The sequence below is a fragment of the Mizuhopecten yessoensis genome, unplaced genomic scaffold, assembly GCF_002113885.1.
Source record: "Mizuhopecten yessoensis strain PY_sf001 unplaced genomic scaffold, ASM211388v2 scaffold11153, whole genome shotgun sequence".
In the NCBI taxonomy this organism is placed as follows: domain Eukaryota; kingdom Metazoa; phylum Mollusca; class Bivalvia; order Pectinida; family Pectinidae; genus Mizuhopecten; species Mizuhopecten yessoensis.
The window spans coordinates 91,549-109,863 of record NW_018408906.1 but is presented as its reverse complement, the minus strand read 5'-3'; the positions used below and the strand labels follow the sequence as shown (position 1 = coordinate 109,863).

Genomic DNA, 18,315 nt, shown 5'->3' with positions numbered 1-18,315 from the left:
ATAAACAATTGTATATGATCAACAACAAAAATATCACAGACAAGTTATATATATATTGTTGCTAATGACTAACCAGTGAAGAAATATGCAAATAAGCATGTGTCACCAACCAATCAGTGTGACATGTATATGCAAATGAGGCATCACCAACCAATCAGTGACATGTAATATTATATGCAAATGAGTAAAAAGTGTCACCAAAATGGAGCTTAATGAAATATATAAATTTAGGCACACTCTGTAAACGGTTGTGAAACCAAGACTAAAATTTTAAAACACATAAACGATGAGTTATATTCAAATGACATTTGATCGTCTAAAATTAATTTATAAAATACATAACATTCATAAAATTTACAGTGTATTCTTTTGATATCATAATATGTGGACAATTTCAAACAAAAAATGGACCAATTGTTTTGCTTTAACTCCATCAGATCTGTCATCTGTAATTATGAATGCAGTTGAAAAAATTGTCAATCAAGTTAACTTCTTCCCTCAGTCAGTGTCTTACAGGACAATTTGGCCTTTTTCTGTAAAAAGTTGTCCCAGAAACACAGCTGTCTCACAATTCAACCATTTTTGTTGGGAACAAAGGTAGCTTGATTATTGAGCTACAAGTATATATAACTCTCGTTAAGAGTCGGGATATGTAAAGTTCAGCAAGGAAATGCATGAGTTATCATGAGACAGGGAATAAAAAAAACCCATAGTTACAAAAATCACATTTAAAGAACCTTGAACAGAGAAGCTGCCATGATGAAAGTCAAAAATGCGATATTTTCTTGTCTCAACAGATACAGTGTTAGTGTTTATAGCAATAGAAAATGGAACAATTGATATTTACAGTTATGTTATATTGGTTAGAATATAAAATGTGAGTAATTTACTACAAAAATATTTAAATTGCTTTCTTGAGTATTTGTCATCGTCTATCATCTGACAATGTTAAAATGTCGAGGTGTGGGTTTCTAACTTTCTTTCAAAACCGCGAGAATAACGACAAATATTAATCCTCTCTAAGTTGTGTATTATATAGAGTTAGGAACTGCAAGACCTGAGATGTGATTTTGCCGGTGAAAGAAATATTAGACCCCTAGTAGTCTTTGAAGTGTAGCCATATATTGAATTTCAATTCTTTTATAGTTATCAAAAAGCAGGCCAATACAGAGAATGTTTGTTTTCCGGACGAAAATAGATTCAAAATCAAATTCTCTTTTGTTCCGTTAACATTTAAGAGTTAATGCATTTTTTCCCCCCAACCACTTTAGCTGTCATAATTTTGGTGGCCACCTACAGTGTGCAATGTCCAGTACTGACCGTTTCATATGTTGTCAGAAACCACAGTAATATATGTGATGTCCAGTTCTGACCACTGCATACAGTGTCTTGACCACTTTAAACACAGACAGAAGTGGCCACAGCTTGTATGTTATCTGAAGCGACAACGTGTGTGATGTCCGATGTTGATCCCTTTATGCATCTCTAGACATGGCAATGTGTGTGATGTCAGAACTGATGCCTGTTACACTGCCAGTCAGTAGCACTAATTTTGTGCTGTCCAGTTTTGACCGCTTTACACGTCCTGAGAGGCGGCAACATGTGTGATGTCCAGCGACGGAGAAGTGACCGCCTGTCGCTGGTTCTCCCTCAGCATCGCCTGTATGTTGTGCATGCTGTTGTGGATGGAGGTGAGCTCTTCACGTACGTAAGTAGACAGTTGGTCCATCTGGTCCTGTAGCCGCGGATCCTGAGGAACGGTAGTCCTGCAGCAAAGACAGACAAATCGTTACACGAACAGATAAACCTGCTTATGAACCCACCTTTGTTAAGAGACCACCTGTGTTAAGAGACCACTTTTAATGTTCCCCATGGTAGTGATTTTCATGAACTGAACCTGTATTAACCCTTTCACCCCTAGGTAATTTTGGTAGACTCTACCATCAATATATCTGGATGAGTCCATTACGGGACAAAATGTTACACAACTTCTCGTTGCAAAATAGGTAAATCATGACTATTCATATCACTTCTTTCATCCTATTGACTGTAACATTACGATATCGTTAGCTACAAGTGTAGGATGTAGTATAAAGATAGTTCTTAAGAATATGCTCAAAGATATTTGAAAGTGAAAGTAGAATTTACATACTGATCATTACGACGACAAAAAACCACAACTTCTCGAATTTGTCCAACACGCTGATATAAATAACAATGAACAAATGATTTCAATTATTAATTTATCTTTTTATATTTATATTTTTCAGACAACATAAAAAACGATCGAAAACAGCTTGATCGGGTATTATGATATATCGGTTATTATGATATATCGGTTATTATGATATTTTTCTCTGGCAAATAGGATATCATAATAAGCGGGTACTTCCACTGTACAAGTATAACACTGTAAGATTCCTTGTAGTATCAGTAAACCTTGATATGACACCTTTTATTCTTTTCTTACTGCAAACATATTTTGAGGTACTATTATTTATTTTTTTCCCTTAAACGTTTCCTTTAATATAAAAGAGCTAAACTCGTTTACAATGCCAAAACTTTGCCAGACAAATGACAGCGCTACAGTGAGGGTTTACTCTTCACACAAATAGGTTTACACACAGGAGTAAAGTAACATTGAAATACATACAATTAAAATAGCACACAAGATATTACACACACATATATTTTGAATAAACATATACATTTTTGTAATACAAGATCTGCAATTATATTTTTCATGGCTAAGCACAACATTTCGTGATTGAGAACAATATTTTTAAAGTTTCAAAGTTTAAAGGTGAATTCAAAACATCAATGAAGATTTCCAAGCAAGTAATTAAAACAACAAATGAAAACCTTGAAATCACTCACTCAACATATCCATTTCAGGTCATTTCTAAACTGACACAGAAATCAACTAGAACTGTAAGCCAAAGGCTAACTAATACCCCCGCTGCTATATAAACCAGAACTGTAAGTTAAAGGCTTACTAAGGCAAAGCATTGCAAAGCAATCCATTGTCTCCAACCAGTAACAAGTATTTCGCAAAAAGGGGCAAAACTCCATCAAAAAAGGTTGAAATCTCAAATTAAAATGCCAGTGCACAACTACATCAGATACGGATCATTCATGCAAAGTTTCAATGAAATCCACTTGTTTGTTAAGGAGGAGTTGCGTCCACAAGTATTTCGCAAAAAAGGGCATAACTCCATCAAAAAGGGTCGAAATTCCAAATTAAAATGCCGGTGCACAACTACATCAGATACTGATCATTCATGCAAAGTTTCAATGAAATCCACTTGTTTGTTAAGGAGGAGTTGCGTCCACAAGTATTTCGCAAAAAGGGGCATAACTCCATCAAAAAGGGTCGAAATCCCAAATTAAAATGCCGGTGCACAACTACATAAGATACTGATCATTCATGCAAAGTTTCAATGAAATCCACCTGTTAATTAAGGAAGAGTTTTCCGGACAAGTTACTGCGGACGACACAGACAGACAGACAGACAGACAGACAGACAGGGTGATTCCAGTATACCACCCCTAACTTCGTTGCGGGGGTATAATGAGAAGTGAGGAAGTTGTTTGTGACTTACTTTGCTGACCGACTGGTAAGAAGACTACTTGACACATCGCGTGGCGTTACGTCCGTCACGGTCTGCATGAGAGAATTTTTGTGGTCGGAGGCCTTGGTTACGGAATCTTTGATGTTGTCAAGTTCATCTATCACCTTCTCCAGTCTGTAGAATATCATATATATAATATAGACAGTAATACATGGAGGATTTCCAACAGTGTCTTCAGTAATACCAAATATATTTCATCGATGTTGCTAATATTTTGATATCTATCACGAGTGCGCAAAAATATGCATCTGAAAAATTGAGCTTGTTAACTTATACTTAATATTATGTACATTTATACCCATAAGTTCTTTGGAAGCTTAAGCCAGTTCATGACTACAGAACTTTACTATGATAAGGCATGGACAAGTTTGTAGAAATAGTAATTAAAGTATCATTTTCACCTCTCCGACGTGTTGGTGACTTTGGAGTCGAGCTGCTCCCGTTTCAACTCCCGTGTCGTGTGAAGATAATCCTCCACAGCCTCTCGTTCAAACAATGTGAGACGGGTGTTGTCCCTGGCGGACAGGTGAAGCTCTGTAATTACCAACACACATATACTCACAGATACATAGGGTAATAACTACGGCCAAATCTGATCATGCAACAACCTCTATTAAGGGACCACCTCTATAAAGAGACCACCTATGTTAAGAGACCACCTGTGTTAAGAGACCACCTGTGTTAAGAGACCACATTGTATTGAATTTTTTTTCTAAAATGAACCTGTATTCAGAGGCAACATGACTGTGTTAAGGGACCACTGTTTGGACTTCCCTTGTAAAAGGTTTGGTAGAATTGTTTAAATTTTTGGGTTTCCTTATGTTACTTCAAATGAGTGAAAAATTATGAAAATGTGGAAAAGATTTCTCTATTTATGATATTAATGAGACATTTCAAGTAATACTCTATCATTTGTCTCAATTTTGTTTGCTATTTTTTCTCTACTTTCGGTCACCCCTCTTTAATTTCACAAGGTCCCATAGGACACAATACCATAACCCCTCACCTAGATCTGCTCTTTGTAAAATCTTGTTTAAGCACATCTTAACCTGTCAGTTTGCTTATCAAAATCATTTTCTCAAAGGTAACACGATGATAACTCTGTATAATGATTCTCATCTTTTTGTCAATATCTATCAAGGTACCATTTTCTTTTTTTTCATTACAAATAATTGTTTAAGTATCCTCATTATTGTGCCCAATCCTTTCATACCCTCACGTTTCCTTGGACAAATGGTGGGAGTATAACAATGTGTAATATTATACGTGGGAATAAGAAAATATTATGCAGTTAACCCATCCACCCCTGAAGACACATCTGAACTCTTCAAATTCAAAGGTTGGAATAGTTCATTATGAAATTTCAGGGGGCGATTAAGTTAACCCTGCCACAAGGGACCATCTCCATTAATACACCACCTGTGTTAAGAGGCCACTTGTAATGATCCTCACTGTAGTGATTTCATTGGTAAACTAACCTGCATTAGGAGACCACTTGCTGGACTTCCTGAGGGTGGTCTCTTAACACAGGTAGCAGGGGGCTAATGTTTTTCAAATTACTTGTTACTATACAGTCACTTACTGAAATCGTCATGGTAATTTAATTTCCGAAAGCTCTTGTGCATGAGCCAACGTACTCCTCGGAAAGCATGGTTAAGGATGATAAACGGAGGGAAAACGGATGGCCGCTCGTAGTACTCGTAGACAAGCGAGAATTTGTAGAACCGCCACACCTTCAGAGAGTTGTCTTGGACCTTCTGAAACGTGTCGCTGAAAAATGAAAGCTTTTCATTCAATTTGTGATAACACATTCTCCTGCTATATCATTCAATGTTTAATTTAATTCACATGGTTACAAAATGAAACCACAAAAACCTAACTTCTTTAAAAGAGTTTTAACTAAATGTTTTTACGCCTCGAGATGTACTGTTTAACACAAAATTTCTCACGTAATTCCTATATGTTATGCACCTCCATATCCTACACAAATTTTTGTGCTGAAAAACGCTGCAAAAATTTGCTGCTCCTATATTTTACACCCTGAACTTTTACCATGAAAATAAATCTCCAGACTGGCCCAAAAACTGAACAATAAAACATAAATTTGCTTTGAAAGTGCTTATGCCCATGTCAAATGCTTCAAATCTAAAATGAAAAAACTTTTTTTATCTCAAAGATTGACTATTTCTTTCAACTATCTCTCCTATTCATAATATTGACATTTTCCTCCGACTACGTACTGTACATTAACAAAATACCAATCTTTATCCTCTTATATCATTACTGTGTAGTTATATAACATCACAATACTCACAACAAAATACCCTCAATTTACAGGTCCGACAACATTGAAATGACCTGGATATATATATTAAGAACAAGTTGACCGGTGGTATATTTACCTGAACATTGCAATGAGCAGATTGACCAGTAAGATGTTGGTCAGCAGCATGTAAACGGCCAGTAGTAATGGCACAATTGCATTATTCTCGGCACAGCGGGCCTGTGCTCCGGACCGCCACAATGTCTCGTTGGTAGTGCAAGAACTTGGCTCCTCACCTGTTGATCAAGAATTATCTATATCATAACGTAATTTTGAACAGTCCGTCACAAGTCTGTACAGCGAATCTTTTATTCTTTTAATTTCGGAAGGGTAGGGTAAGGATTTAATACACAAGAGGTCCATTTGGCCTGTAACACTTGTCATTTTTTTCACAATTTTCTTACCTTCCATGTTCTCCAGGAAGAGCTCGCCATACATTTGCCAGTAGGGGAGGTAAACCACCTGTCTGAGAAGTTTCCAGGACGGAGGGTCATTAGGGAACAGGTTGGCCTGGTAGGCAATGCCAAAACTCAGCACAAACACGGCAAGAATGGCGAAGAAAAACATCAGGTCAGTCAACTGTAAACGAAATATAAGAAGTTTTATTAGATCTTGATCCAGACGTGATAAGCATGTTTTTTTTTGAACAATCAAAAATCCATTCAAAATTTCATTCAACATGAACGTATGTTATTCTCCTTTCTAATACAATATGCACTGTAGTTATACTCGGTCTTCTGAGATTTCATCATCTACCAGGATTAAAGATATTATCACTTCCTATTAGATTTTATTGATGATCTACAATTTTTTCCTGGATTTGGTGGCAAACATCGCGATGGGTCCCACATGTGGCACAGGAACCACTTGCCCTTCTGGAACATAGGGCTCCAATTTTCCTTTTTTATTATTTCCATTCAAAACAGGTTTTCCTTTTGTTTTGTTGTTTCCTCAGTACCTGTTTTAATCTTTTCAAATCAACTTTGAATTGGGATTCTGTCATTGTAATTCAATGTTTAGACATATATTTTGTTATCGTTTATCTTAACTTAAATCTCTTTTCTGTCTTAAAATGTTTTATTGAAGAAAGATTCCGACTTTTTTGGTATACTCTTTTCAGGGTACTTTTTTTTTTTTTTAATTTTTCAGTACTTTTCCACATAAAATTGTTTTGACCAAAATGAAAAATAAAAGACACAAAAAACATTGTTAATAATTTTCATACAAAATATATATATTATAGCTAGCAGATATTATGTCAAGTTTTCTAGGAAATGTACCATTTTTGGTACTACATGTATCACTTTGCACAGTAGAAAAACGTCTCACTCACCATCTTCCGAATCATGATGACCTTTGGTCCAATGTTTTTCTCAACAAAGAAGGCCTGCATAAATCGGAGAAAGTACATGGCCAGTGTGATACTGTACGTCATTCTGGCCCAGGTGAAGTTGTCCTCGCTCAGCACGAACCGCAGGATCACCGACAGCATGAACAACAGATACATGATCAAATCGAACCGATTCCACACACTGGAGTACCAGCTCCGAAGCTTGTGAACCAAGGATCTTTGGTCGCGTGTCAATACCTGTGAATAGGAAGGTTGAATACATAAACAGGAAATATATCATGCCTCACATGACACAAAGGTGAAGATCACATATAAGAAATATGCCAAAGACCATACTGAGACCCCTGGACCCTACTGCCAGTCCAAAGACCATACTGAGAACCCTGGACCCTACTGCCAGTCCAAAGACCTCACTGAGACCCCTGGACCCTACTGCCAGTCCAAAGACCACACTGAAACCCCTGGACCTTACTGCCAGGCCAAAGACCAAACTGAGAACCCTGGCCCCTACTGCCAGTCCAAAGACCCTACTGAGACCACTGCACCCTACTGCCAGTCCAAAGACCCTACTGAGAACCCCGGACCCTACTGCCAGTCCAAAGACCACACTGAAACCCCTGGACCTTACTGCCAGGCCAAAGACCAAACTGAGAACCCTGGCCCCTACTGCCAGTCCAAAGACCCTACTGAGAACCCTGGACCCTACTGCCAGTCCAAAGCCCCTACTGAGACCCCTGGACCCTACTGCCAGTCCAAAGACCACACTGAGACCCCTGGACCTTACTGCCAGGCCAAAGACCAAACTGAGAACCCTGGACCCTACTGCCAGTCCAAAGACCTCACTGAGACCCCTGGACCCTACTGCCAGTCCAAAGACCCTACTGAGAACCCTGGACCCTACTGCCAGTCCAAAGACCACACTGAAACCCCTGGACCTTACTGCCAGTCCAAAGATCACACTGAGACCCCTGGACCCTACTGCCAGTCCAAAGACCACACTGAAACCCCTGGACCTTACTGCCAGGCCAAAGACCACACCAAGATCCCTGTACCTTACTGCTATTCTAAAGATCACACCAAGAACCCTGGACCCTACTGCCATTCAAAAGATCACACCTAGACCCAAGGACCCTCTTGTCAGTCCAAAGACCACACCAAGACCCCTGGATCCTACTGCCAGTCCAAAGACCACACCAAGACCCCTGGACCCTACTGCCAGTCCAACAATCACACCAAGACCCCAGGACCCTCTTGTCAGTCCAAAGATCACGCCAAGACCCCTGGACCCTACTGCCAGTCCAAAGATCACACCAAGAACCCTGGAAAATCATCTCAAGGCTCCTGGACCATACCACCAGTCTCCAGATCGCACTAAGACACTTGAACACTATTGGAACCCTGACATGACAACTTACCTGCCTGACTTCCTCTATCACCATGGTGATGGTCCAGCCCCATGTGACATACTCTATATTGGAGGGTGAGTTGACGCTGGACGTCGGATGTAGGTTCGTCAACACAAAGTATGAAAAGATTGCAAGGAAAGCGAGGTACGCCACCTGTAAACAAAGGCAAACAGTCATAAATAGGTAGACAGTATTATACTTGATACAATCTCAAGTCCCAGTAAGAATTGTTTTAATAAACATTTTGATACCTGACTTAAATTCTATCAAATCTTTTATTCTGTATAATTCTATCTGAAGGCCAATGTTACCTTGTGTTTCCAAAGAAAACCCCTTGAAAATTATTTTTGCTTATGTGAAATTTTTGTATCGTCGATAAGTTGATACAAAATGGTAATTACACAGCAACTTAAATCAGTCTGTCTCGCCCAGAAATGTTTGTTCAGCAACCTTCTATCCAAGCCAATTATTCAAGAAAGGGATAATTAAACTTATTGGAACAGTACAATGGCTGTTTTCAGGACTAATTAATTCTCCTTGTTCAGCCAAAAGTAAAGCGACACAGCGGCATGTCTGATATACTGGAACAGATTTATTTTTAAAGATGAACAAACATTGTATGGTGAAGAAGTAGTGCATTTACCTCCCTATGTTGTACTTACTGTGTACCAATAGAACTTGGTGACTGGCGCAGTTTAAAAGTTATACAAGATTTACCTCCCTTTGCTGTACTTACCGTGTACCAATAGAACTTGGTGACAGGCGCAGTGTAGAAGTTATACAAGATTTATCTCCCTTTGTTGTACTTACCGTGTACCAATAGAACTTAGTGACAGGCGCAGTGTAGAAGTTTTCCAAGATTTGCTTCCATTTGCTGTAATTACCGTATACCAATAGAACTTGGTGACTGGTGCAGTGTAGAAGTTTTCCAAGATTTGCTTCCATTTGCTGTAATTAACGTATCCCAATAGAACTAGGTGATAGGCCCAGTGTAGAAGTTAAACAAGATTTACCTCCCTTTGTTGTTCTTACCATGTACCGATAGAACTTGGTGACTGGCGCAGTGTAGAAGACATACAAGATTGACCTCCATTTGCTGTACTAAACGTATACCAATAGAACTTGGTGACTGGTGCAGTGTAGAAGTTTTCCAAGATTTGCCAGCTTTTGTTGTTATTACCGTGTTCCAATAGAACTTGGTGACTGGCGCAGTGTAGAAGTGTTCCAAGATATACCAGCTTTTGTTGTTATTACCGTGTACCGATAGAACTTGGTGACTGGCGCAGTGTAGAAGTTTTCCAAGATTTGCTTCCATTTGCTGTAATTAACGTATACCAATAGAACTAGGTGATAGGCCCAGTGTAGAAGTTAAACAAGATTTACCTCCCTTTGTTGTTCTTACCGTGTTCCAATAGAACTTGGTGACTGGCGCAGTGTAGAAGATAAACAAGATTTACCTCCCTTTGTTGTTCTTACCATGTACCAATAGAACTTGGTGACGGGCGCAGTGCAGAAGTTTTCCAAGATCTACCTCCTTTTGTTGTACTAACCATCTACCAATAGAACTTGGTGACAAGCGCAGTGTAGAAGTTTTCCAAGATTTCCTTCCATTTGCTGTACTTAACGTATACCAATAGAACTTGGTGACTGGTGCAGTGTAGAAGTTTTCCAAGATTTATCAGCTTTTGTTGTTATTACCGTGTACCGATAGAACTTGGTGACTGGCGCAGTGGAGAAGATATACAAGATTTACCTCCCTTTGTTGTTCTTACCGTGTACCAATAGAACTTGGTGACAGGCGCAGTGTAGAAGACATACAAGATTGACCTCCCTTTGCTGTACTAAACGTATACCAATAGAACTTGGTGACTGGTGCAGTGTAGAAGTTTTCCAAGATTTGCTTCCATTTGCTGTAATTAACGTATACCAATAGAACTAGGAGATAGGCCCAGTGTAGAAGTTAAACAAGATTTACCTCCCTTTGCTGTACTTACAGTGTAGAAGTTTTCCAAGATTTATCTCCTTTTGTTGTAATAACCGTGTACCAATAGAACTTGGTGACAGGCGCAGTGTAGAAGTTATACAAGATTTCTCTCCCTTTGTTGTACTTACCGTGTACCAATAGAACTTAGTGACTGGCGCCGTGTAGAAGATATACAAGATTTACCTCCCTTTGTTGTTCTTACCATGTACCGATAGAACTTGGTGACTGGCGCAGTGTAGGAGTTTTCCAAGATTTACCAGCTTTTGTTGTTATTCCCGTGTACCAATAGAACTTGGTGACAGGCGCAGTGTAGAAGGTTTCCAAGATTTACCAGCTTTTGTTGTTATTCCCGTGTACCAATAGAACTTGGTGACGGGCGCAGTGCAGAAGTTTTCCAAGATCTACCTCCTTTTGTTGTACTAACCATATACCAATAGAACTTGGTGACAGGCGCAGTGTAGAAGTTTTCCAAGATTTGCTTCCATTTGCTGTAATTAACGTATACCAATAGAACTAGGTGATAGGCCCAGTGTAGAAGTTAAACAAGATTTACCTCCCTTTGCTGTACTTAACGTGTACCAATAGAACTTGGTGACTGGCGCAGTGCAGAAGTTTTCCAAGATTTACCTCCCTTTGCTGTACTTACCGTGTACCAAAAGAACTTGGTGACAGGCCCAGTGTAGAAGTTAAACAAGATTTACCTCCCTTTGCTGTACTTAACGTATACCAATAGAACTTAGTGACTGGCGCAGTGTAGAAGTTTTACAAGATTTATCTCCCTTTGTTGTACTTACCGTGTACCAATAGAACTTGGTGACTGGCGCGGTGTAGAAGTGATATATTGCAGAAACTAAACTGATGCCGTCCTTCCCAGTTCCTGCCAAGCTGACTTGGTACAGCTTTCTCTTGATTTGTTTTGATCTACTTTCTGTTTCCGGGGCGACCCTGCTGTTACTGATGATCGCAGTTCCCTCCCCTGCCATGGCCTCGCCAAGGTTGTCATAGTCCAACGCATCGTCGTCATCCAGGTACTCGGTGGGATTTTTGTTCGAGGTAAACTTAATGGCCGGAATAAGGAATGGTATCACCATAGCAGCAAGTATCTGAAACACAGTTTATAACAGTCAATATTTTTTGACATAGCTGAGCTAATATCATACAACAACAGAAATTGGAAGTCACACGTTTAAAATAGTTGTATGGCCCTCTATGCCTCCACATATGTGAAGGTTGTCTTACAATCAAATTACCACAACTCAAAGCTGACCTACGGGCAGACTGACCTAGGTTTGGGAGACTGACCTATGAGCAGACTGACCTAGGTTTGGGAGAGGGCAGACTGACTTAAGTTTGGGAGACTGACCTACGAGCAGACTGACCTAGGTTTGGGAGAGGGCAGACTGACCTAGGTTTGGGAGACTGACCTACGGGCAGACTGACCTAGGTTTGGGAGAGGTGCATTTGAAAGTTGTACAGTAGGTTTATTCTTACAGAGTCCTAGGATATTGTTTGGGCATCACATGACAGACCTACCATACGGGCCTATGTCAATAGTTACCCATGACACAAAAATAACTTTGAACCTGTTCAAAACTCTGGGCTTACGACTGCATTTTTGCCGCGAAACCACCTGAGTTTTGCACAACACACTCAATGATGTGAAAGATGTTATGTGCCGTTTAGTTTTTTGGAGAACACCTGCCTTATATGTAGAGGTATAGAGAGCCATGCGTCCTTTCCACACGCTGTTCAGTTTGGTTTGGCAGCTGGTGTGATCCATAAAGTCCATGAGTTCGTGGGCGTCAGCTAGGAGCAGGAGGGTAGTGTTACCATAGTCTACGAGCTGTCGTACCAGTAACTGATGGGCGAGCGCCTTGTTATGTTTGTAACAGTGGGATAACACGTCCACGGCCAGTTTCTCAAACATCCTGTGCAACAAACATCATACAAGACATATATATACTGTACGCATATACTTATCTTAGCCCAATCAAATTTTAGCTCATTATGAAATTTTAACAGATTTGGATATTGATAAGTTGGCACAACCAAAATGTATGACATAAAAAAAAACAATATATGGAAGAACTTTTATTAGAATAATCGTAATATCATGGATATTCTATATTATTATAATTTCTGTTAAAATCTCGTAATCTGATTGGTTGAGAAAGTTGTGAACATTTTCAATATTACTTCCTCGTTTTACAAAGATAAAGAAGACAGGGTGTTATTCCAAAAAATATCACATGCGCAAAACGTATGCGTGCACGGTTCGTCCCAGTGCCTAGGGTGTTATTCCAAAAAATATCACATGCGCCAAACGTATGCATGCACGGTTCGACCCAGTGCCAGGGTGTTATTCCAAAATTGTTACATGCGCCGAATGTATGCGCCCCTGGTTCATCCCAGTGAAAACTTTTCTGAAACGTTTGTCGACCTTTAAAAATGGTGAAGTGGTGAAACACCTAAACATGACACTCGGTATAATAAAATAAAAATCACATTCATTAGAAGGGCGATATTGCATATTTTCACCCCTCGGAAAGCATTGTTGACCTCGGCTTCGCCTCTGTCAACAATGCTTCCTTATAATAAAAATATGCAATATCGCCCTCTCATGAATGTGATATTTATATAATAGCATACAGCAGACACGCATATCATTTAAATTCGTTGTATTTGATTTCGTGGTTCAAATGCAACCACAAAAACCACGAATGTTTATACACAACGAACATTTCATGCTGTACAGTATGGGAGAAAACAAGGGAGGTAACTTACAAAGCACTTTCCTCCAATGATACACTGAGCTCAATCTCTTCCTCCCCATCAGCTACCTTAGCAAGACCTTTCAAGAGGGCTGCTGCCAACAGGGCTGTACCTGAAATAATACAACATCCTTAGATACTAACTCTACACTTCCACATGATACATATTGTAGTTATTGTAATAACAATAGATTTTTCTTAAAGTCATGAGAAAATGTGATATAAAAGCAACTGTGATATAAAGGGAAATGTAATATATTATCGGAAACATTATTTTATCATTTTCAGTCAAAAGCGGGCCAAGGTCATTTTCAGAAGGACCTGTTCAGTAATTCTTGAGAAATAGTGATAGCAATCTTGAACTGCCGAAATTCAAGATGGCCGTCAGGTAGCCATCTTGTACCATCAGTCTCAAAATGATACATGCACAACAACGGACAAAGGGTAAATTAAATTTAAAATTGAGAAAAGATCCCTCTGAAGATGATCTGATGATGGTGGGGTAAAATGTCTGTATTTGTTTTTAATGTCATATTTACAGTTACGATAAATTCACCGTTGTAAGTCACTAAACGTGAGAAAGTTACACAGAGGTAAACAATTTCTTTCATAGCAACAAACAAATCTAAAACAGTTCACAAAGGAAAAGTAATTTTCTGCAAGACACTAACTCTTTTTACATGTTTTAAAGTCCTATCATCTTCAAACTAGTCTAGACAGTTAAATTTTTGTTTGAGATTTTGCCTTACCTAAATGGTCCTTTCCTAGCTTCCAGAAGAGTTTAGCCAGGTCCATTCTATTGAGCAGTAGCGCCCATAGAAATAACTCCCTCTCTGGTAGCTCAAAATCATGTTTGACATGCCTCCATTTTTTCCCAGCCATTGACTTTTCCGTCGCTGAAGTTAAAACAACACCTCACTATAGGTACTTTCTCATAGTCCAGGAACCTCATGAACTAACTTGAAGGATAATTCAACAAGTTTGTAATCATTAAGCATCATTCAATCATAAGGAAATTCACCAATTTTGTCAATATCTGAAACAAATTGGGTGGTGCAGTGGATAGCGCAATCCCCTTTTACCAAGATGGCCGGGGTTTGATTCCCCACTAGGTCGTGAAAAGGTATGGGGTCACCTGCATGACCACGTGGCTTTTCTCCGAAATGAAGACCCCTTGCCCGCTACTAACTGGCCAACAAGAGTGATTAATATCATTTAATAGAACTTGTTTCGCAATTGTTGTAAAATAAAAAAAAGTTTTTAAAAAAGAATCTGCAACAAAATTACAACCCAAGCTAGATTTGTCAGACAACAGCTAACTTAAACATGATAATGTACAAGTACAAATATAAACTTGGATGCTTACCTTTGTCATCTACGATGTACCCCATACAAGGATCCACGTCGCACACTTTAAATCTATCAGCTGAAAATTAAAAAAAAAATAATATGGTTTTAATGCGTACTGACAAAAAAATAATAATATGGTTTTAATGCGTACTGACAAAAAAAAATTATGGTTTTAATGCGTACTGACAAAAAAAAAAAAATATGGTTTTAATGCGTACTGACAAAAAAAAATAATATGGTTTTAATGCGTACTGACAAAAAAATAATAATATGGTTTTAATGCGTACTGACAAAAAATAATAATATGGTTTTAATGCGTACTGACAAAAAAAATCTTAATTTTTTCAGTAAATTGCATTTGAATCTGCTCGAGAATGCCCAATAAAACAACCTTGACCTTATTAAACCACCATTTTATCATCCTCACGAAGCAATTTACTCTTTATAAGTATTCTCATAATACAAATTTGACTGTATTTCCAAAACTAAACTGCAAATAAAATCTCATCAGTCAGAAAGAAGTAAATATCATTATTTCCAGTTGTTTTCCATTTGAAAACCTGAATATAAACATGATAGTAATTTGATGTGTGTTTGAACAGAACTCAAATAACAGAAGAGTAAAGATTGTTCCTTGTTAGTAAATTTTGTGCATTCCACTTCGGGCTCTCAAAAAATAAGGGTAAATTATCAAAATATTTTATAAAGTTGAAAAAAAATGTTTATGACTTCGTTTACAAGTTCTTGTTTGCAATTAGCCCCCAAAAAAGTAGGACAGGATAGAAACTAATAAAAATAAATTCAGTTTTTTGTCTAATGGGAAACATCACTTTTATACATGAAAAATTCCCTAATACAAATTTAAAATTGAATTTGTTACATGATATCAGTCGTAAAAGGAGACTTTTGTTATTTACTGGAGGGAAAAAAGAGATTTCCCATAACACAAATCATGACAAGTATAAATTTATCCTACTTTTTGAACCATCGTACGGATTTATTGCCTCGTCTCCAACTATGTGAACAATGGTCTTTCCCACAAGTTCCACCAGTTCTGGCTGGTTGCCAAGGTGTTCTACTGGTCGGCAACAGAGGTAGGCTCCCCAGGTTTGCTGTAAAATAAAACGGCTCATTAATTCTCAGGTAAAAATTTAAAACTGTATATCACAAAATCTTCGCCCAGCCAAATATTTGCCTTTACCCGTTTAATCCATGTCAGCCTAGTGTTAAACTTTCCCTTCACAAGTTATTAATTTATAGGGTATGTTTTGTACTAATATTCGCTGTCAAGGTAAATTCGACCTCACTGGGGAAAATTAACTGCGGCAAAAATTTTACTGTATGCAGTTTTCTGTAGGACTTTGCCTTTTTTGTCACATGTTTTCTTGTAGCAAAATTGAAATCTGCATTTAGAAACACCGAATTTGATTGACATATCAAACAAAACGATTTTACCAGGGTCAGTTTCCCAAAATACCCTGATAAATCCCTTACTTCCTAAGAAAGTAACTTTTAAAGTTTTCTAAATTTAAAGTTGACTAATAAGGACACCACATTACTGCATATGTTAAACTTTGACCAGGTGAGCATATTTAAGTAAAGATAAAAAAAAATATCGGTACCATGCATTATCATACTTGCAAATAGCATGCATCAAAAAATTGAGGAAGCAAAGTTGGAGTAGTTGTGTTTTGTGATTGGAGAACTCGGAATAAGTTCTGTTTAATACATGGACTTAACTCATTCACTCCTGAAGGCACATTTGAACTCTTCCAACTCAAAGGTTGGAATAGTTCATTACAAAATGTCAGGGGTGAATGAGTTAACAATCAATACCTGCTCACAAGAGCAGATAACTCTGCAATACGAAAAGACGGAACACCAGTGTAAACATACAGTGAAAGGTATTTATAATTACACTCCAGTTACACTCTATTCATAAAGCGTAATCCATGTGTGCGATATGTGCTATGTGAACAACATGGATGAAGTATATAATGCCTACCTTGGATTTGTCCTTTTATTTGTGAGGTTGCAAGTTGGTAAATACAATTCAAGATGTAAGCATTGTAAATAAATCTCCATTCTTACTGTATCATCTTTATAGTATTATAAATGTGTAAGGTAGTACAGCATGTATTATCGTTAACTCTAACATCAATCACAGGTATAACGTGTAAGGTAGCATACATCCTTAACTCTAACATCAATCACAGGTATAATGTGTAAGGTAGCATATATCCTTAACTCTAACATCAATCAAAGGTATAATGTGTAAGGTAGCATATATCCTTAACTCTAACATCAATCAAAGGTATAATGTGTAAGGTAGCATATATCCTTAACTCTAACATCAATCAAAGGTATAATGTGTAAGGTAGCATATATCCTTAACTCTAACACAAACCACTGGTATGACGTGTAAGGTAGTATATAACCTTAACTCTAACATCAATCACAGGTATAATGTGTAAGGTAGCATATATCCTTAACTCTAACACAATTCACAGGTATAATGTGTAAGGTGCATATAGATTATAATATGTAGGGTAGTATATATATATCTAAGAGAAAAATGACCAAAAGCTTGTAGTTTGCATTGCATGTAGTGCAGCCACTATTGTAATGTTGTTGAACAAGACACTTTAACCTGATTGTTCTAGTCTACCCAGCTGTACAAATGGATTTAACTATGCAGGGAAGTAATTCTGCAAAAGACTGGTGTCCTACCAAAAGCTTTTCTCTCTTAATAGTATTAAGATTCGAAGTTAAAATTACTAATTAATTATTGTAGATTTCATGTATATGTATCTAAACTCTATAAAAAAGTGCTATGTCATGAATGTCACAATATAATGTATGTTTTTATATACAAGAATAACAGTTCACCTAGCCTGAAAACAGATGGGAAATCATCACAAAGTGCACAAAGATTTACAAAATGGGTTCATCTTATTAGGTATGCTTAAAAATGTGAAAAAGAAAAAAATAACTGGACCCAAAATAACACAGTGTGACTCAAAATCATTCTTACCCCACGGCCAACCTAAATATCAGTAATTAAGTGAATCGACTCAATAAATCATAAAACCATACAACACACACTGACACATCTAAAGTGTGCAAAACAGGCAGTATTATCATTTAGTAATTTTGTCCAAATTATAGTTCTGATGACATTTTGTCTCATGCAAGTGTGAAATCAACATTCACCAATTCACCAACAATACATAGAACTCGTAAAACATCATTTTTCAAGTCTCACTTTTCTGGTGAGAGGGCACACGAATTGTCAACATAATATTTTAATTTGAGATTTGCAGCATTCCCCTTTAACTTGCTAGTTGCTCCGATTCAATAAATATATTTTACAGACAGCTAAGAACAAGTCCAAACTCCTGTGATGTCACAGTCTGAAACATATGGCTGTATTTTCAGCACCTGATTGTAATATCAACATGTGTAATCCCTAACTTTCGTGGCATTATTTATTGATCT

General features: G+C 37.8%; 1 protein-coding gene across 1 annotated transcript in view; it reads right to left on the bottom strand.

The window, feature by feature from the left end:
- Window positions 1-18,315, bottom strand: part of LOC110467020 (transient receptor potential cation channel subfamily M member 1-like) — a 51,612-nt gene continuing 33,297 nt past the window's right edge. The window contains exons 15-30 of the mRNA XM_021523884.1: window positions 17,852-17,863; window positions 16,823-16,834; window positions 15,794-15,929; window positions 14,834-14,893; window positions 14,217-14,363; window positions 13,481-13,580; window positions 12,399-12,624; window positions 11,491-11,799; window positions 8,722-8,865; window positions 7,289-7,543; window positions 6,360-6,534; window positions 6,035-6,191; window positions 5,215-5,402; window positions 4,034-4,166; window positions 3,603-3,746; window positions 1-1,766 (exon numbers count right to left, since the gene is read on the bottom strand). Coding sequence (XP_021379559.1) covers window positions 1,577-1,766; window positions 3,603-3,746; window positions 4,034-4,166; window positions 5,215-5,402; window positions 6,035-6,191; window positions 6,360-6,534; window positions 7,289-7,543; window positions 8,722-8,865; window positions 11,491-11,799; window positions 12,399-12,624; window positions 13,481-13,580; window positions 14,217-14,363; window positions 14,834-14,893; window positions 15,794-15,929; window positions 16,823-16,834; window positions 17,852-17,863 — 2,388 coding nt within the window. The 3' untranslated portion in view covers window positions 1-1,576. The remainder of the gene's footprint in view (window positions 1,767-3,602; window positions 3,747-4,033; window positions 4,167-5,214; window positions 5,403-6,034; window positions 6,192-6,359; window positions 6,535-7,288; window positions 7,544-8,721; window positions 8,866-11,490; window positions 11,800-12,398; window positions 12,625-13,480; window positions 13,581-14,216; window positions 14,364-14,833; window positions 14,894-15,793; window positions 15,930-16,822; window positions 16,835-17,851; window positions 17,864-18,315) is intronic.